This window comes from Lampris incognitus, chromosome 21, assembly GCF_029633865.1.
Source record: "Lampris incognitus isolate fLamInc1 chromosome 21, fLamInc1.hap2, whole genome shotgun sequence".
Lineage (NCBI taxonomy): Eukaryota > Metazoa > Chordata > Actinopteri > Lampriformes > Lampridae > Lampris > Lampris incognitus.
This window is the reverse complement of record NC_079231.1, coordinates 5,066,640-5,088,513: the sequence shown is the minus strand read 5'-3', so window position 1 is coordinate 5,088,513 and position 21,874 is coordinate 5,066,640. Positions and strand designations below refer to the sequence as shown.

Genomic DNA, 21,874 nt, shown 5'->3' with positions numbered 1-21,874 from the left:
CCCTGTGAAGGGGAACTTAAGAAAGAAAACCAACAGAAGATCAAATCTTCATCTACTGTGTAGGAACTCAGATAGTTAACTGTTGATATTGTTTATTTAGATGACCTGTAATCACTACCACTAATTTTACTTCAGCTTTGAAAGCGTTGTCTTAAAGTAATGTATCTTTAGCCCATCTACAAAACACAGAAAAAGAGAAAATCTTTTTATATTTCAGATTATGTTTCATTCTGTCTCCAGGTTCTTACCTTTCTATCAGCGATTTAGCCTTCATTTCTGTGCTGCCTTCCAGAGCCTCATTCTGACTGTATTTTTACCAGCAGAGAAACCATATATCAGCAAAATCTTGTTTATTCATTTTCTATTTCAGTCTGTGTCAGATCACCGTGTGCCGATGGTAATATGGTGATTTGGTTTTGAGCGTGGGCATTAGTACTGTGGGTTTAGGCTGAGTCTCGTTTCCTGCGTAGACTTTATGCCTTAGAGTTTGAATCTCTATTGGCTAGACATTTCCTCATTATGTGCGAACTGCAGAATACGAGCAGCCTTATTTTGATGAAACTTGGGTGATTGATGTGTCTAGCCAATAGGATCTGACATGAACCAAAATTACCACGGGGGACTGAAAAGTAATCGAGTTGGAATCTCTTAAGAAGCAAATCTGCACCCCGTTTTTGGCAGATTCATAAATTTCACATATCCAATTCATCATAACAAAACAAAACTTCTTTGAGATGTTGGAGAAATCAGGAATTTGTCTTCCACAAAATGAAATTTTTGATGTCTTATAACTGATAAACCTAAAGAATGGGCTTCATCAAGGCAGACAACTTGTCTCCTGTAGGTTTGTTTTCTTGATGACTGCTTGGTGGGAAGTCAGTGTCAGTTAGCTCCTGTTGGTTAAGGACAGGATGTTGTGTTGCTGTTAAGCCCACTGAGGCAAATTTGTAATTTGTGATATTGGGCTATACAAATAAAATTGAATTGAATTGAACATGTTCTGTTGTTAGCTAGCCATTATGTAACAAGCATGTGTGTGTGTGTGTGTGTGTGTGGTGCATTTACAGCTCTTGCAGGAGGACCTGGAGTTGGAGCAAGTGAGGGTAAACTCTTTGACCCACATGGTAGTTGTGGTGGACGAAAACAGCGGAGACAGCGCCACTGCCGCCCTGGAGAGCAAACTGCAGGTAGGAACAACTGCAAGGATACACACATTCATGCACATGCAGACATACAAATGCACGCACACAAAAACTCTTTTAAAAATGATGTACACAGTTTGTCTTTACCAACATTAATCTGAAGACAAATGCAACTAGAGATGCAGCTCCATAGAGTGCAGATCTACGCCAGGCGTACCTATCCCCCCTTCTGTGGTGCTTGGTCTTTGCAACAAACCCTTTTTTCACCTACTGGGAGAGGGGCAATATATGTACACACGGACTGAAAAAACAGTGTTTTTCCTGCCATTATAAGGTTTTTGCGCAGCGCCAAAGTCGAGTGAATGGGAAATATGGGAAAAAAAGTTGTTAATATGCAGTGCTCAAGCTAAAGAAATCTAGCTAATAAAAACCTTTTGCCTATCAGTCTGTGGATGTGCAGCCTCCTAGGCGGACACTCGTACGAAAGCGACCAAGTCTGACATGAAATGACAGAGATCAGGCTATCATCATTTCAAAACACTATTAAAAGACTTCAAATATGTTTAACTGTCATGGTTCATCAAGTCAAGTAAGTTTTATTTGTGTAGCCCAATATCACAATTTACAACTTTGCCTCAAGGCAAATGGATTCTCTGCTATGATTTTCATTCATTAAAAAAAACCGGTAAGAAAACATAGCTCAGCCATGGGAAAGTTGATTTCCAGCTGTGACTGTAATTAATCCTACTCTTGAAATTGTATTTTTATAGCGGCGTTTTAACATTATAGACTATGGTACTTCTGCGTGGCGGCGAGGTGAATGAGGCAAATTATTTTTGGTTCAGCCAGTGTTCCTCCAGTTCTCCTGCGTTGTGAACAGCAGTGAATGATTTGCTGGCTTGCGAAATGCAGTCGACTTCTCATTTACTGTAGCGACTCGTACCTGAATACATGATGTTCTGGTTCTGACACTGTTGCTGTCTGATCTGACTCAACCATCGATGTGAATTGCGCATGTGAACAGTTGACTCGGAGTGGGCGGCGACGGAGAGCAGCGCTGGTCGAGTGAGCTTGAGAGTGAACGAAGAGAGTTTTTGGGGGGTATTTTTCCCCCCTTTTTCTCCTCAATTGTACTTGGTCAATTACCCCACTCTTCCAAACCTTCCCGATTGCTGCTCCGCCCCCTCTACAGATCCAGGGAGGGCTGCAGACTACCACGTGCCTCTTCCGATACATGTGGAGTCGCCAGCCGCTTCATTTCACCTGACAGTGAGGAGTTTCACTAGGGGGACGTAGTGCGTGGGAGGATCACCCTATTCCCCCCAGTTCCCTCTCCCCCCTAACAGGCACCCTGACTGACCAGAGGAGGCGCTAGTGCAGCGACCACGACACATACCCACATGCGGCTTCCCACCCACGGACATGGCCAATTGTGTCTGTAGGGACACCCAACCAAGCCGGAGGTAATATGGGGATTCGAACCGGTGATCCCCGTTTTGGTAGGCAACAGAATAGACCGCCACGCCACCAGGACGCCTTTTTTCCAAGGTTTTTAATCATCGCAACCATGAGAGGTTCTTCATAATACAGTCATAACTGGACACAAAAAAATTGTAGCCTGATTAAATTAATGAGTGTTCAGTATCAATTTTAGGCTAATTAAATTAATTAGTGGTTATTATCTCCGCAGTGACCACTGATTCATTGAATGTACAGTTTAATTAGATACACACACTAAGAAAAACACATACACACACACAAATATTGGTTTTAGCGTCGATAAGCAAGTGAATGCCTGATTAAAACTTGGAATGTGTGCAGACACGCACACACACACACACGTTCGCACGCAAATAACACGTTAAAAAGCAGCCACACGTTTTGCTTTTATTAACATTCACAGGAAGACCGATGCATGTCCACAGAGTCAATTAATGTAGAGTTTTAAATGCACACACACACACGTGCACACACAAATGACACGTTAAAAAACCGGCACGCATTTTGCTTTTATCAATATTCAGAGGAAGACAAATGCATAGTCCACAAATTCATTAAATATAGTTTTAAATGCACACACACACAGCTCTGTGTTGGGTTTGATACCCCAGTTTCTTTACCTTCCCTTCTTGAATTCTCTCTCTCTCGCTTGCTCGCTCTCTCTCTCTTGCTCGCTCACTCGATCGCTCTCTCTCTCCTCCCTCCCTCTCTCTCTCGCTGTCTCGCTTGCTCTCTCTCTCTCTCGCTCGCTGGCTCTGTCTCCCTCGGGGTGAGCCCAACACTCAGTAGACCAGAGTGGTGTTTGTAAGGGGAGGCAGATCGACTGGGAGATAGTTCTGTCTTCGATGCTGTGTAGTAATTACACCTGCCTGTATCTATACACACTCGCTGTCTGCATATCTGTGTGTGTGGTTGTGTGTGAGACAAGCCAGGGAGATAGATTATGTGCATGTGTTTGTTTTGCACCGGCATGCATTGGTTACTGTTTGTTTGTGTGTGTGTGTGTGTGTGTGTGTGTGTGTGTGTGTGTGTGTGTGTGCGCACTTGCCTTTGCATACCTGATGTAGGCTCATGTGTCACATGACAAGTGCATTCATCCATGACTTCGTATATGTAGGTATGTGTGCGCAATGAGCGTGATAGACTCCATTTGCCTGCGTCCTCGTGCGTGTTCTCATCTGTGCTTGAATTCATGGTGTTTACTCTATAAGTTATCAACACACAGACTCCAACAAGGAGCCAGCCTCTGCTGCCTGTCCGTGTGGTTAATTCTTCACACTTGTCATAGCCTGTGATATATGAGCCTTAGTTCCCCTTGTTAACTCACATACACTGCAAAGAATAGCGCTAGCATCTATTGAAACAACAGCCAGCAATTTTCTCAGCTCTCCAACCTCCAATCCTTAATTGCGGCGTGGCATCCTCTGATAAAGAACTGTCACCCTGCAGTTGGCTGTGTCCCAGGAATTGATTCATAACATTTTAGAGATACGTCTTCCAGCTCCACAATCAACTGACCAAAACTTTGGTATAATCAGGATGGATGGACATATATGACAGCTTGGGTCTGACAGTTTGATGGACATGGCTGCCAATTGGTTTTCAAGATGGGACCCAGGTTCAAGCCAAACATCCATGCTACCGATGTTTTGTTGAGACGTAGTGATAAATTCAAACCATTTGTGACCTGAGCCTAACCAGTTTTGCATAATGATGGGCTGTGAAACGCCAAACAACCTGTAATTTCTACCCATTTTCCAGACATTTATTTTGAATCCAAATAAGGTGCTTTTTGAAGCTGGGAGGGGTTGGAAAATTGGGGGGAAATGCATATTTGTTCAAAAGAGCTGTGAAACAGGGTTTTAACAGCAACTCCTTTAGCTGTTGTCTTGGTTTGTTGTTGAATGGGGCACGCCAGGATGGGCTGCAGCTGTTTCGCCTTTTCGTTATTGCGAGATTTTCTGTATCTGCAAATCATTACTTCCATTCCATTTTGTTGTTTTGTTTCTTTCCTCTGTAAACTGAGCACAAGTTGGGGCATCCAGGTGGCGTAACAGTCTATTCTGTTGCCTACCAACACGGAGATCGCCGGCTCAGATCCCTCATGTTACCTCCGGCTTGGTTGAGAATCCCTCCAGACACAATTGGCCGTGTCTGCAGGTGGGAAGCTGGGTGTGGGTATGTGTTCTGGTTGCTGCACTAGCGCTTCCTCCGGTTGGTTGTGGCGCCGGTTCGAGAGCGAGGGGGAACAGGGGAATAGCATGATCCTCCTACACGATACCTCTTCCTGACGAAACTCCTCACTGTCAGGTGAAAAGAAGCGGCTGGTGACTCCACATGTATTGGAGGAGACATGTGGTAGTCTGCAGCCCTCCCTGGACCGGCAGGGGGAGGGCAGCATCCGGGACGCCTTGGAAGCGTGGGGTAATTGGCTGGATACAATTGGGGAGAAAACAAACAAAAAAAACCAAAACAACAACAACATGAGCTGGCGAGTTTAAGACTCTGGAAATGGAAACATTGCGCACACAAACAAACACACATACTGTATATGCACACACACACACACACACAACAAAACCAGAGCAAGGCCAATATGGGCCAAAGTTTTGTTGAGTGAACTGAAGTCGGCCCTTGCTATGGGCTCAAGGTTGCAGAGAAGAAATCGTGTGGCGAGAGAGGATGATGGTGGGGAACTGAGCTGAGGGGAGAAAAGCGAGGGGGTTTGATACAAAAGACAAGCAAACTGAGGCGGATTGGTACTTAGTTGGGGGCCAGACTGGGAGCGAGCGCGCCGTTCGAATGACGATGAGCGGATTAGAGGTGATTAACACTGCCGCTGCAGGAGGAATAAATTCAGGCCGCTGTTTGTTAAAGTGTGCGCCACTGTTGGGATAATAGGTTATTAGAAATGGAGGATTTCCCCCCCTCTCCCCAAATTTGCACCATCAACTCCAAAATGTGATTACATGGGTATATGACGTGATGAAGCCTGTCATTTAAAGTGCAGACTGGAGCTGCGGCAGTGTAGATAATGTGTTTCGATTCCAACATGGAAAATGGAGCGTCTGTATGTTAGTAACTTGATGCTGTGAGAAGGGTCTTGTTCTGCCGTGTAATTACACTGACAAGCAAGTGAATATCATTACAAGGCTGTGTGTCACTTCAGTTGTCACTTACAGATTTTTTGTAGACCTGCTCCCTGACGGCGTCGATGTTTTTCTTTTCCGGATCTTCCTAAGAAGAAGATGAGAGCGATGACTAGAGATGAGAGGACCATGTGGGCTAGAATGTGAAAATGCAGATTTAAGGGCGCCTTCTCTGATTTCTCCCGCCGTTGATCTGTCTCTTAGATTAACTTCAGGTCATTCATCTTAAGATCATCCCACTGAGATGCTCTCTCCCCTTCTCTCTCTCTCTCTCCCCCTCCCTCTGTTTCTCCTTCTCTTTCTTCCTCTCTGTTCCTACCTCTGTCAATTACTTGTTTCTCTCTGTTTACAAGTTTTCCCTCCCATCTCATCCATTTTTCCATTTCTCATGCGTTGCATCTCCCTCTGTCTGTCACTTCGATTGCTTTGTTCCCCCTCTGCACTTGCTCTGTGTTAGTAAAGAGGACAGGAATATGACTTGAACCGTCTTACTGGCCTATGGCTGGCTGCCACCATGCCAACACACAGAACACAACGCAGAGCGAGGCAGCTCACACTGTGTGTGTTTGTATGGATGCGGGTGGATTTTGGATTTACTTGACTTTACTTTAATACGATTGGCACTTCTGTTCTGAGAACCTAGTCAGACAAGCAGTGCTGTCACGGTACCCAGAAATGCACCTCTTCCTCCCATAGCAGGCCAAGTCTCATCATCCAGACCCGAGTAGTGCCGGTGTCTCTCACCAGATATCGGCATTTATTGCGCGCCATTTAACAGTAAGGTCTTTTTTTTTATTTGCCATCTTCTTTAAACTCTCTTTTATATTTTAAGGTTTCATACATGCGGCGTCCGGGTGGCATGGTGGTCTATTCCATTGCCTATTAACATGGGGACCGTGGGTTCGAATCCCCGTGTTACCTCCAGCTTGGTCGGGCGTCCCTACAGACACAATTGGCCGTGTCCGCCGGTGGGAAGCCGGATGTGGGTATGTGTCCCAGTTGCCGCACTAGTGCCTCTGGTCGGTTGGGGCGCCTGTTCGGAAGGGGAGGGGGAACTGGGCGTGAATGGCGTGATTCTCCCACGTGCTACGTCCCCCCTGGTGAAACTCCTCACTGTCAGGTGAAAAGAAGCGGCTGGCAACTCCACATGTATCGGAGGAGGCGTGTGGTAGTCTGCAGCCCTCCCCGGATCGGCAGAGGGGGTGGAGCAGTGACCAGGACGGCTCAGAAAATAGGGTAATTGGCCAAGTACAACTGGGAAGAAAAGGGGGGGGGGGAATTCAACAACAACAAAAAAAAGAGAAAAAAAAAGGTTTGATACACAAGCTGCCTTCCTTTTATTACTGGTCCGGTCCCGTGACATTTGACCTCTTTAGCCCAAGATTGAAATATAAGAATATGCTTTTCGGCGATCTTAGTCCTTTGAGACTGCTGAGGGACATGGCAAGTGATGATCTCACTATTTACTGCCTCATTAGCAACACACGTCCTGTCTCGTCATCCTGAAACTTTATTAGTTATGGGGTTTTATTTTGTCGAAGCATGAAATTGTATGATTTTGTAATATTTATTCTGCAAGGCAAACGCCTCTATCAGCTCGGACTGCCCTCTTAATCTAAAAGATATCGTCCCACTGAGAAAGTTCTTCTGTTTTCAAGCTCTTCGTTGAATTTCATGCCCAGCAGGATTGTGATTAGTCTCATTCCTCTGGGGTGGGGGGAGAGTAACAAGTTTCAGGCTTCATTTTCTTCCAGACAAGAAATTACACTTGACAGGTGAATTTTGAAAGCTGACAGTCTTTGATGTTTTGATGCGAGGTGTTAAAAACGCCGTTAGGGCAGATCCCAAATGAAAGCCTCATTGGTGTTAGTGTTGTGTTAATGATGAGGAACATGAAACTCTGATCCGTGTGTGTGTGTAGGTGCTAGGTGACCGCTGGGCAGCTATCTGTAAATGGACAGAAGAGCGCTGGTTGCTGCTTCAGGAGATACTTCTGAAGTGGCAGCACTTCACCAATGAACAGGTGAGGATGCATAAGGCGTGTGTGTATGTGTGTGTCTGTGTCTACATGTGTCTGTCTGTGTCTGCATGCATGTGCAAATGTCTGGGTTTATATGTGCAAGTGCACAGTCATGTCTATATCCATCCATCCATCCATCCATCTATTATCCAAGCCACTTATCCAAATCGGGGTCGCGGGGATGCTGGAGCCTATCCCAGCAGTCATTGGGCGGCAGGCGGGGAGACACCCTGGGCAGGCCGCCAATCCATTACAGGGCTTACACACACATTCACACCACACACACACACACACACACACACATTCATACCTATGGACAATTTAGTATGGCCGATTCACCTGACCTACGTGTCTTTGGACTGTGGGAGGAAACCGGAGCACCCGGAGGAAACCCATGCAGACATGGGGAGAACATGCAAACTCCACACAGAGGATGCCCTGGGATGACCCCCAAGGTTTGACAACCCCGGGGCTCGAACCCAGGACTTTCACTTCTATGCCATTAAAAAAATATAAAGATCTACTCTTTCAAAAAAATAAGATGTGTTGGTTTGTATGAGAGCCCATATCAGCCTCTGTACGCTGAAGTCCCTTTTTATAGTCACCGTATATTTCCAACTTGGGCTGGACATCGAACAAAATGTACCAAAAATGAGTGGCACAACAGAGTCATCCAAATCTCATGTGATCAAAATAAAAGGAACGATTTCTATGGTCCCCCCCCTTTTTTTAACCAACAAATCAAAATGTCATCAGGAACCACAAGAAAAGTACATCTCAGCCCTCAACGAAATCACTCAGTCTGAGAATTTGGAAGGAGACACTTAATTCATATCAAATGAATTCCCATGATGGCCAAGAGCATTCTTTTGTGTCCGTGAAAGCAAAGCTGCAACAATCACATCTTTAATGATCAGGCCCACTCTTTCACCAGACATTGTGACCCCGATTATTCATCACACATATTGGAAAACATTTATGAGCAAAGTCATCTGAGAGCCGATGTTGCTGTACATTATCAGCAGACGGTGTAAATCAAACAAACTATTTCAGCATTTTTTTCCACCACCTTGGTTCATAATTACAGAAACTAAAATCCCAATACACGGTAGCACATGATCAATCATTCATCCATCCATCCAGCCATTATCCAAGCCACTTATCCGAATTCGGGTTGCGGGATGCTGGAGCCTATCCCAGCAGTCATTGGGCGGCAGGCGGGGAGATACCCTGGCCGCCAATCCATCACAGGGCCAAAACACACACACACACACACACACACACACACACACACACACACACACACACACACACACACACACACACACACACACACACACACACACACACACACACACACACACACACACACACACACACACACACACACACACACACACACACACACACACACACACACACACACACACACACACACACACACAATTTAGTACGGCCAATTCACCTGACCTACGTGTCTTTGGACTGTGGGAGGAAACTGGAGCATCCGGAGGAAACCCACGCAGACACGGGGAGAACATGCAAACACAACACAGAGGACGACCTGGGATGACCCCCAAGGTTGGACTACCCTGGGGATCGAACCCGGGACCTTCTCGCTGTGAGGCGACCACGCTAACCACTGCGCCACTGTGCCACCCATCAGTCATTCAATTATGCTGTAATTAAATGGCCAGTTGAGTGTGATTGTGTGCCACCAGGTCCAAACCATCTCACCTCAGTCAGCCCACTGACATATCAGTTATATGAGTGAAAACAGTTGACCGCTTTACCGTATGGACACAAACTAGACTTGTTTAGATTGTTATTTGTATGTGTGTGTTTTGTTTTTTGTATGTGTGTGTTCGTTATAAACAACCTGCGCACTTAATTGCTGTGTATTCATTTCAGCAAAAATTAATCACCTGAAGTTGCATTGTTTCATGCTTTCTAAATTTCTGAGTACCCAATTTGTAATATACAGGCAAAGAGAACTAATTATATCCACAAATCTTTCTATCCCAGCCTGTGTATATAACCATAGCTAATTTACACCAAATTGGGTACTGGGGGGCTTCAAGAGGCTATTCGATGGAGCCAGTTTGCTCATTTCCCCAAATAGATAAATTATGTTAATTATTTATCATGGAATATCTCACCCGATTGCTGTTATTTATACTAAGGTCTCCTTGGCTGGAATGGCTTTGAGACATCTATATGAAACGATAGCTCAAGTTTAATTTGACTAATAATTCGAAAATACAAGAATTACTGAATTCAATTTTCACAGCTGCTATGTAACCCTGCCTCTTAAAGTACATCCCAGGGCTTCGATACCAAATTAACTGTCCAGACACTGATAACACAAGTATTTCTAGGAGGGAAGTGGAGTAGGCCATGTAATCTCTACTGAGAGAGAGAGAGACAGAGAGAGAGAGAGCGAGAGAGAGAGAGCGAGAGAGAGAGAGAGACATGCAGTCACAGATAGCGGGATAGTGCAAGCCCCTCACCGTACTCAGGGGATCGCTGCAGTGATGAGTCTGTCTATACAAATAGAAGTCTTAAGCCCTGGAGTGCAGCATCTTCTTCATGATAACCAAAGCTGGTTTGGTCCTTTCATTCCACCCGCCTGTGCACACCCTGTCCTCCCCGTCAATCTCATCTCCTCCTTCTTCTCCTTCTCCTCGTCCTTTCGTTCATCCCGGCGCTTCTGGTCTTGTCTCCTCTGTTCCTTGTTCGATGTTGTTTTCCACTCCCTCCTTATTAACTCTCCTTTGCTCTCTTTTTATTTCCTCACCTCTTCTGTCAACTCTCACCCTCTCTGTTGCTTGTCTCCCCTCTGCTCGGGTCTCCTCTTCTGTTCTCTCTTTTCTTCTCCTTCCCAGTGTTTGTTTGACTCCTGGCTAACTCAGAAGGAGGAGCTGGTTCGCTCCATCAAGACCCCCAACCTGAAGGACCAGGCAGAGACGGTGGCCTGCCTTCGCCGACTCGCTGTGAGTCGCCTGCTTAAAGCATCACACCACTACATTGTCATTATTCCCTTTTTTCCAGCACGTACTAAGAATTTCCAGGTTTTAGTTTTAATGCAGAAAGTGACATGACTATGATCTGATTGATGCCGTCCTGCAACGTCCTCATCCATCGATCTATCGATCCATCCAACCGTGTGTGTATTTGTGTGCTTTTGTGTATGTGTTTGGCCCGGCAGACTATGAAGGGGGAACTGGAGGTGAAGCGTCCAACCATGGATAAGCTCTGCTCCATGAGTCAGGACCTGCTGTCCAGTGTCAAGAACAAAGAGGTGGCCAGCAAACTGGAAGCCAGACTGGACAGCTTTGCCCAGCGCTGGGACCGACTGGTACAGAGCCTAGAAATGAGCAGCTCCCAGGTACACACACACACACACACACACACACACACACACACACACACACACACACACACACACACACACACACACACACACACGCACACACACACATACAAACATTAAACGAGATAACAAACACTCATACACACATGCACATAGACACTACAGGGCCAAAAGTATGTGGACACCTGAATATCACAAACCATATGTGCTTGTTGAACATCTCATTCCAAAAGCATGAGCATTGATATGGAGTTGGTCCCCTCTTTGCTGCTATAACAGCCTCCACTCCTCTGGGAAGGGTTTGCATTAGATTTTGGAACATGGCTGCAGGGATTCACTGAGCCAAGTTCATTCAGCCACAAAAACATTATTGAGGTTGGTCACTGATATTATGGCGAAGGCCTGGCTCACTGTCGGCGTCCAAGTTCATCCCAAAGGTGTTGGATGGGGTTGAGGTCAGGGCTCTATGCAGGCCAGGCAAGTTGTTTCACACCAAACTCAGCAAATCAAACCATGTCTTTGTGGCCCTTGTTTTGTGCAAAGGGGCATCTTCATGCTGATGCAGGAAGGGGCCTTCCCCAGACTGTTGCCACAAAGTTGTAAGCACACAGTTCTCTAGAATGTCATAGTATGCTATAGCATTAAGATATTCCTTCACAGGAACTAAGAGGCCTAGCCCGAACCATAAAAAACAGCCCCAGACCATTATTCCTCCTCCACCAAACTTTATTGTTGGCACTATGCATTCATGCAGGTAGCGTTCTCCTGGCACCAGCCAAACCCAGATTGGTCTGTCAGACTGCCAGATAATGAAGCATAATTCATCACTCCTGAGAACGTGTTTCCACCGCTCTAGAATCCAATGGCAGTGTGCTTTTCTATTCCAGTTGATGCTTGGCATTGTGCACGGTGAACTTACAGGCTTCTGCGCAGCTGCTCGAGATATTGACCAGTGACCCCGAAAAGGGTGTGGTTCAGCACATGACCAGACCAAAGTCAACAACCATTGGACCAATCATTACAAAACTTGCAACATATGTTTAGATATCAACCTGAAATGTGAGACATGTGTTCAGGAGTTTTCACTAAGCTTACATATAAAAGTGCATTGCGCTTAAGTTGTAGGGGGCACCACAAATGTCAAAAGTTTATATCTCATAATCGGCTACATGAATTCATTCAAAATTTGGTTTGCACGATTTTGAGTCATGACTCAGTCGAAGCATAAAATTTGGTAATGGTTGATTAAAGTGGGCATGGCTTTATTATTATTATTATTGTGCCCTAAAAGAATCTGGGTCTCAGAACTGTAACAGCAACAGTTCTCAAACTTGGCAGGTAGGTTTGGAAATCTCACCCACTACCCAAACAAAACAAATTTTACCGGTTGGCCAGACAGCAGCGCTATAACAACAAACTTTACATTTTTGGCCTATAACTTTTGAACCGTAATTCTCAGAAACAAAATTCTTTTTTTCCCTGGATTCTGTTGGTCCAGGCGAATGTAAAGACAGAAGCCATGCCTATTTGACCCCAGAAAGATTTTCCACCATTTTGAATTTTTTTCCAAATCTGTTTTTCTCTACTCCTCCTACAATTTTAGAGCAGTCATCGTCAAATTTGGTACAGAGCATCTCTGAACCAGGCCACAAAAAGTTAATATTTGTATTTTTGGTATTCCACAGAGTTTCATTATACAAGCCAATCACATTTTTATCAAAATAGCTAATTTAAAAATGTTTTGCAGTAATTCATGAACATGTTGAGATATTAATCTGGAATTTGAGACACGTGTTCAGTAAGCTTCTATATTAAAGTGCATTGCGCTTAACATCTAGGAGTGCCACAGATACGAAAAGTTTATATCTGTAATTGGCTGCATGGATTTGTATGAAATTCAGTTTGCATGGTGTTGGGTCATGACTCAGTTGATGCATCAAATTTGGTAATGCTTGATTAAAGTGGGTGTGGCTAGTTACAAAAAATGAAAGAAAAAAACCTGTGATGTAATTGCCTCAAGTTGTAAGAGGGTGTGTAGACAACATGTCTCCCCAGGGGTGCAGTCTGCACCTCTGGGCATTCAGAGGTCGTTGGTTCAAGTCCTAAATTGTCAATTCAAATTTGCCAACCTTGTGGCAGTTTAATTCAGCTGGCATGTTTCCAAATCCTTCTGAAGTTAATGTTACATCGAAGACTGCCTTTTGGTAGATTTTAGATTTTCCACCATTTTGAATTTTGTCCAGATTGGTTTTTTTCGCTATTCCTCCTACAAATTTTGAGCAGTTGTCACCAAATTTGGTACAGAGCACCTCCCGACCAAGCCGGGAAAAGTTACATTTTCAGTTTTTTGATGTTCCATACGGTTTCGATTATACAAGCTGCTCAATTTTTGTCAAAATAGCAAATTTTCCAAAACATGCAATAACTCATGAACACGTTGAGACATAAACCTGAAGTGTGAGGCACATGTTGGAGTTTTCACTGATGTTACGTATTAAAGTGCATTGTGACAAGGGTCTGGACCTCCCCCTGTTGCTGCTATATTTCTTAATCTTTCTGTTGCCGTGTCCATGTCCTTTTTTAGGAGTGAGAAAAAACTCAATTTTGCACCGTTTGTTATTTCTCTCTCTCTCGCTTTCTCCTCTCTCTCTCTCTCTCTCTCTCTCTCTCTCTCTATCTTTTAGTTACTTGTCAGTTATAATCAGTCAGATAATTAGTACACAGACCTCCACAGTCTAACCTTTTATCAAGCTCACACACATGCACACTCACGCACACACAAACACTCAAACTTGCGTTTCCATGGTAGCATAACTATCTGCCTATCGTTAAGCTCCTCTCTGCCGACACACACACAAAACAAAAACACCAACGGATGCATATAATCTCACACACACACACACACACACACACACACACACACAGGCACACCCACGCGCGCGCACCCACACACATGCATACACACACAGATGATGTCACACAGAAATGTACGAGCCCGTACAGCCACACAAAGGCCCAGTTAGTTTCAGTGCAGTCATGCAGCCTTTTGTGTGTTTTCAGTCTAATCAGATACAATTAGTTCTTCTATGTAACGAGAGGTTTATTCAGCACTTTGTTTTTGCAGCTCTGCATTATGGATGCGAAACACTGTGTCGGAGCCTCATGAGGACAGACACACACACTAAAGCCTTACACAAACTCATGCAATAGCAGAAGAGACAATGCACAAACATGCACATACATGCACGCGTATACACACACACAAACACGCTCTCTCTCTCGCTTTCTCTCTCTCTCTCCTTCTCTTGCACGCACACACACCCCTTGTCTGCAAGGCACCGTCTCACCATCACCTTTTCCTTGTCCTCTCTCCCTCTTCTTCATCTCTCTACCTATCTCTGAACCCTTTCTCTCTCTCTCTCTCCCTTTTTTCATCTGAGACTCTTCTCTCTCAATCCTGAGAACCTCCTTCTCCCTCCTTTTCTATCTATTGCTCTCTCTCTCTCTCTCTCTCTCTGTCACACACACACACACACACACAGATCCTAGGTTGATGTATTTGGTATGAAGATTTATGATTTAAAGTTTGAATCACTCATGATTGACTCTCTCAAGGACATTTTTGTTATAGGTGTGCTTGTGTGAGTGTATTTGAGAGAAAGAGAGTAGGTGTGTGTGTGTGTGTGTGTGTGTGTGTGTGTGTGTGTGTGTGTGTGTGTGTGTGTGTGTGTGTGTGTGTGTGTGTGTGTGTGTGTGTGTGTGTGTGTGTGTGTGTGTGTGTGTGTGTGTTGGCGCAAGGCGGGGCAGGGTGTGCTCAGCTGTGAGTCTGTGTTTGGGTGTTTCGAAGGGACTTGGGATTTGTGTCATTTTGACAGATCATTATGACCTGAATTGTCTCACCTGTTTCTTTATCTGTGTGTGTCGTGCATATATCCTCCTGTCTATGTGTGCATATGTGTGTGGGTGTGTGTGCGCGCGTCTGTGTGTGCATGTACACATGTTCCAGCTGTCATCGGCTGTTAGTGTGGTCCAACAGTCAGAGCTGACCAGCACCGTCACGGCCACCATAACCAAGGTGACAACGCGGGAGAAGGTGACCGCCATGCGCCAGACCCGAGAATCGCCACCACCACAGAAGAAAAGACAAGCTGTTGTGGATTCTGAACTCAGGAAAAGGTGCGTGCATACCTGTGTGCATTGGCATGCAAGCATCAGTGTACCCTCGAAGAACAAAGTTTGATTTCTCACGATCATGACGGGATTTTTAGTTCATATTGATTAATGAAGTCATTCTATCTACCATATTTAGTTTCATGCATCCCTTTCTGCTGTCATATCTAAGCAGGTAGGTGAGGACCTTGATAGGCTATTTGTGGTACTAGATAATGTAGATTAGCTTGAAAACATAGTATTTGATGGTAAATTGCACCGGTTCTTCAGAATGACTAGTTAGAAGTAGGCAGTATTGGAAAGTGGATCTGTGATACTGTTCTTGTCTGACAAAATTATAGTAGTCAACTGCTGAGATCAGTGCAATGTTGACAATATTTGTGCGTCTTTGGTCTTAAATACAAAAAGAAGTCCATCTTTTGAGTGTGTTTGAACAAATAGCAGCCATAAGTGGTCAATTTAGCAGCAAAATGTGTGTAGCTGACTGTGAACAGTTTTCTTAAATGTATTAATAATAATAATAATAATAATAATGGATTACATTTATATCGTGCTTTATCTTGATACCTAAAGCACTTCACATTGAAGCGGGGAAGCTCGTCTCAACCCACCAATGTGCAGCACCCAGCTGGGTGATGCACGGCAGCCATTTTGCACCAGAACGCTCACCACACGTCAGCTTGAGGTGGAAAGGGAGGAATCATTGAGCCCATTACATGGGGGTGGGGGTGGGGGGGATTATTAGGTGGCCAGACGGAGAGAGCCAGGTTGAGAATTTTGCCAGGACACTGGGAACCCCCTACTATTTATGATAAGTGCCATGGGATCTTTAATGACCGCAGTGAGTCAGGACCTCGGTTTAACATATCATCCAAAGGACAGCATCTCCTACACCACAGTGTCCCCGTCACTGCACTGGGGCGTTGGGATTTGATTTATTAGGACTGCCCCCTACTGGCTCACCAAAACCACTTCCATCAGCAACTCAGTTTCCCCAGGTGGTCTCCCATCCGAGCCCATACCTTCTTGGCTTCTGTCATTTAGCAGAAGCAGGGTACATGCTGGTATGGCTGCTGGCAGAATGTAGATCATGAGTAGTAAATAATTAAAGTAGATGTAAAGGTAGAATGGCAGAAATTTGTTCAAGTTAAAATTCATCATTGTTACAAAAAGAAAATGAATGAATCAGGTCATCTCGACAAGAGTGCACATGTGGGTCTGTGCATGTGTGAAAATCTGCACAAATGCATGTGTCTCCACAGGTTTGACGTGGACTTCACGGAGGTCCACAGTTACATGACTCGCGGCGAGGCAATTCTGCAGAGCCCCGAGTGCTCCGTGTCACGCAAGGAGGGTAGTGTTCAAGACCTGCATGACAAAGTCCTGGTAAAAACAAACAATATTTCACTTACTATTGTGTGCATTTGCTGTTGAATAATGACTTTGAAATGATAGGGTCATCAAACACTTTGGTCAAAACCAGGGAATATACGGTATCAGTAATATCTGATAGGATGCACTTCTGACAGCATTGTTTTGGATTCATCACTGAGCTGACACTGTAATCACAGTAAACTGTTCTCAAGGGCATTATGGCTTTTATTAGAGTAAACAAATGAATGTTTGCAGTCGAAAAAAATCTTCCAATTTTCTTTAAAGTTTCTTAACATTTAGATCTAAAGCAATATTAAACCACCCTGTCTAAAACAGGCGAAAATAGGTAGCAGTACTTTTTTTGAGTTCTCACCAATGTCAAACTTTGCCTTTAATCAAACAAATTGTCTCGCCAACATTATCCAGTCTATTACTCAGCTAAACATGCAGGTTTTTACATGTGGATATGAGTAAGTTCTATGAGGGAACATTTTTATTTCAGTATTTCAGATGTCAATAAAGGGAAGGACATAAAATGGAATTACAAGAGCAGTCGAAGGGTGGGCACGGTGGCACAGTGGTTAGCGCAGTCACCTCACAGCAAAAAAGTCCTGGGTTCGAGCCCCGGGGTTGCCCAACCATGGGGGTCATCCCAGGTCATCCTCTGTGTGGAGTTTGCATGTTCTCCCCGTGTCCGCACGGTTTCCTCCGGGTGCTCCAGTTTCCTCCCACAGTCCAAAGACATGTAGATCAGGTGAATCGGCCATACTGAATTGTCCCTAGGTGTGTGTGTGTGTGTCGGCCCTGTGATGGCCTGGCGGTCTGCCCAGGGTGTCTCCCCGCCTGCCGCCCAATGACTGCTGGGATAGGCTCCAGCATCCCGCGACCCCGATTTGGATAAGCGGCTTGGATAATGGATGGATGGATGGATGGATGAGCAGTCGATCTCACAAACAAGCTTCATACTGTTTAGATCCACAATGGGAGGCAGAGACGTTGAACAGTAACTAAAACGTAATGAGACTGCACTCTTTATTGACTTGTTGTACTCAAACAGATAATGCCCTTGATTAGCAGTAAGAATCAGTCAGCGCTGAAAGATACCGATACTGATATTGATACTTAGGGTCGTCCGGGTAGCATAGTCGTCTGTTCCCTTGCCTACCAACATGGGGATCGCCGGTTCGAATCCCCGTGTTACCTCCGGCTTGGTCTGGCATCCCTACAGACACAATTGGCCACGTCCGCGAGTAGGAAGCCGGATGTGGGTATGTGTCCTGGTCACTGCACTAGCGCCTGCTCTGGTCAGTCGGGACACCTGTTCAGGGGGGGAAGGGGAATTGGGGAGAATAGTGTTATCCTCCCACATGCTACGTCCCCCTGGCGAGACTCCCTCACTGTTGGGTGAAAAGAAGCAGCTGGCGACTCCACATGTATCGGAGGAGACATGTGGTTGTCTGCAGCCCTCCCCGCATCGTCAAAGGGGGCTGGAGCAATGACCGGGGAGCAGCTCAGAAGAGTGGGGTAATTTGGCGGGTACAACTGGGGCGAAAATGGGAGAACATTCCACAAAAACAAAAAAAATGTTGGTACTGAGAGAGGTAACATAAACTCTCATACATTAATACACAGCTCCTCACAGACTGCCAGTAAGACAAAGTTGGATGTTGGTTCTGCAGAACTTAAGGTCTCAGATACCAATCGGATGTCCCGGTAGCTTACCACGCTCAGGCACAAACCATGTGTTTTCGGCATCATAGATTTGATATGTTATTGTCTCTCCTCTGTCTTTCTTTCTCCTTCCCTCCCTCTCTGTTTTATGTCGTCGAATAAAACAGAATAATATATCAGCTCTCAAAGCAGAACGACTCAAGGTTTCTTAATTTTTCACCCTCAGAAGTAAGTTAGGTCTGTCTGACAGAGTAAAATAAATCTTATCCCAATCATTTTGGCTCAGTGACCTTCAGATTAATGGCGTGTGCAGGGATAGGCACGACGATTCTGTGTTCAGAACGAGTGAAAAGTGTTATTGGCAGCTTGCTAATTTAAGGTTTGGCAGGTAAAACAGTACATTTGCATTTTGATTGCCTTTTGAAACTAATACCTTCTCAACACACACACACACACGCGCACGGTCATACAGAAGAGCCATGTTGTGTACAAGGCATGCAGTAACCTACACACACATGCAATTACAACACACAAGTTCAGAGTAAATAGAAATGAAGCGTTTCAGAATTCATAGCGTTACGAGGAAAATGTCGTGTTTGTGGAAATGCAAATTTGTCTCTCGAGTGAAAATGGAGAGTGACACGAAGGTTGTGTTTAAAAGGGGTAGACAGGCTGGTGAGACAGGTCAAAGTTCACAAAATCTGAATTTGAAACCCACAACATACTCAGTACATGGTTATTAAGTGAGTTTTCTGTGCTGGTCAGTATGTTGATGTGACTGAAGAGAGGTGGAAGAGCCCACGAGTCCTGAGTGCTTGTTTGTCGCTCAGCCAGATGAGCCGACTCGTATGGGTCACTCTGAGTGTCAGTATGGGTGGAGGAAGGACAGACTGGTGTGGGTCACTCTGAATGTCAGTATGGATGGAGGAAGGACAGACTCGTATGAGTCACTCTGAGTGTCAGTATGGATGGAGGAAGGACAGACTCGTATGAGTCACTCTGAGTGTCAGTATGGATGGAGGAAGGACAGACTGGTGTGGGTCACTGAGTGTCAGTATGGGTGGAGGAAGGACAGACTCATATGGGTCACTCTGAGTGTCAGTATGGGTGGAGGAAGGACAGACTCATATGAGTCACGTCTGAGTGTCAGTATGGATGGAGGAAGGACAGACTGGTGTGGGTCACTGCGTGTCAGTATGGGTGGAGGAAGGACAGAATGGTGTGGGTCACTCTGAATGTCAGTATGGGTGGAGGAAGGACAGACATTGATGGGAATTATAAGATCTTTTATTATTCAGAAAGGACAGTCTCATGAATTCAACATTGATTTTTCATGCTTTTAATTTCTCCATGATAAAGAAATCTCCCACCTTCTTCTCCTGTCAGTGTCTCTCACATCCTGTCTGTCTCCCTCTGACTTCCTCTCTCCTTTTCTGTCCTTCTCCCACTTTGTCTTTGTGCTTCTCTCTCTCTCTCTCTCTCTCTCTCTCTCTCTCTCTCTCCTCTCTCTCTCTCTCTCTCTCTCCTCTCTCTCTCTCTCTCTCTCTCTCTCTCTCTCTCTCTCTCTCTCTCTCTCTCTCGCTCTCCGTGTCTGTACTTCTGTCTCTTTCCCTCTGTGCCACTTCGTCACAAACAACTGCTTTCTGTCACACACGTCCTCTCTCCCTCCCACTGTCTGTCTTTATCTGTTCCCCATCTCTGTCTGTCTCTGGTCTCTGTCATTCTCTCTTTTTTTCCATCCCCTCCCTTCCACAGGCAATAGAAAGAGAGAGACCCGAGAAGTACCGGAAGCTTCAGGAGGCGACACGCACGGCACAGACCCTATTTGAGCAGGGTAATGCACACACACACACTCTCTTTCTCGCTCTCTCTCTCTCTCTCTTTCTCTCTCGCTCCCGCATTCTCTCTCTCTTGTCTGTCCCCATGGCAACGCCTCCACCTGTCCCACCTTCTCTCCTCGTCTCCATAGAAACACTGATAGAGAGAGAGGGGGACATGGGGGAGAGAGAGAATGAGAGAGAGAGAGAGAGAGAGAGAGAGAGGAGAGAGAGAGGAGAGAGAGAGAGAGAGAGAGGTCAGTGTGGGAGGGTGGTGATAAACGGACAGACAGCAAGAGTTGGGAGGAGGGAGAGAGAGAGAAAGAAACAGAAAAGAGAGGGGGGAGGTAGCGAGAGAGAGAGAGAGAGAGAGAGATGAGAGAGAGAGAGAGACATCTCATCGGTCCTCTCCTCTATCCTCTGTCCTTGTACCATTGTTGGGGTGTCTGAAAGCACAGAGAGACATTCAGGCCATGAATCTGTTTTTTTTTTTTTTTTTTATTCCTGTTGCGCTGCAACCCTTCACTCAGACACCTCATACCATCACATTCCTCAACTTACCACACAGCTGTGTGTGTGTGTGCACAGATGCGAGAGAGAGAGAGGCACAAATTGAATTTTTGTGTCTGTTTGTATAAATGCGATAGTAAGTGTGGTAGTGTACATGTGCGTGTTGGTATAATGTGTGTGAGTGTGTTTGTGTGTGTGCGTGCATACATCTGTCTACACATACATACCTTCACACGCGTGTGTGTGTGTGTGTGTGTGTGTGTGTGTGTGTGTGTGTGTGTGTGTGTGTGTGTGTGTGTGTGTGTGTGTGTGCATTCAAGGGAGCCAATACACACAGAATCTATGATTACATTTTTTATTTTTTTCCCTCCTTCATTTGCTGGTTATCCTAGTGACTCAGTAATTTCTAGAATTCCCAACTGTAAGCATTAGCATACATACATATGTGTCTACACAAGCCAAAGATTGTGCTTTCAGAGCATCCCTTATTAAGCCCCACGAGGAGGCTTGTCAATAATATGCAGTTGTTAATGGATACGGGTATTTGTTTCATTTGTTGCCACGGCACCACAGCTTCTATCCTTATTCATGATTGCTCATATTAGAATTGAATCTTGTTGTTTGTTTGTTTTTTTTGCAATTATGGTAATTCAGTCTGGATGAGAGCATCAGCTTGATGTCACACTTCATGTAAACGGAGAAGCCCCTGTGACAGCAAGAGGCAGCAGCTAGAGGCAGCAGCCAGAGGCAGGCTTGTGACACGGCCCACATGACACATGGACCCTGAGTGCTGCCATTTCTAAGTCCAATTATAATCCTGTGGCAGGTTTTCAGTTTGCCCTTTACAGAAAGGAGCCCAGTCCAGTCTATGCAGACACTGCTATTGATTTTACCCAGTACCTCATGGAGGTCTCCATTTTTTAACTTGCACCTAAATTGCCCACTTGCATCAAAGATTGTCAATTATTGGCCTGTGAATGCTGGAGCAGTGTGTCTGCCTCGGTTTGTGTGTGTGTGTGTGTGTGTGTGTGTGTATCTGTGTGTTTGTGTGTGTGTGTATCTGTGTGTCTGTGTGTGTGTGTGTGTTTGTGAGAGTGAAACTTGCAAACCCTGGGTGTGACTGCTAATTTGCCCTTCTGCTGTGTGTG

At 45.2% G+C, this 21,874-nt stretch overlaps 1 protein-coding gene across 1 annotated transcript in view; it reads left to right on the top strand.

The window, feature by feature from the left end:
• The window catches only part of LOC130131754 (dystrophin-like), a 184,191-nt gene that overhangs the window by 24,670 nt on the left and 137,647 nt on the right, over window positions 1-21,874 (top strand). The window contains 7 exon segments of the mRNA XM_056301551.1: window positions 1,068-1,187; window positions 7,713-7,814; window positions 10,697-10,804; window positions 11,020-11,199; window positions 15,191-15,360; window positions 16,617-16,740; window positions 20,155-20,233. Of these exon segments, the coding sequence (XP_056157526.1) occupies window positions 1,068-1,187; window positions 7,713-7,814; window positions 10,697-10,804; window positions 11,020-11,199; window positions 15,191-15,360; window positions 16,617-16,740; window positions 20,155-20,233 (883 nt within the window).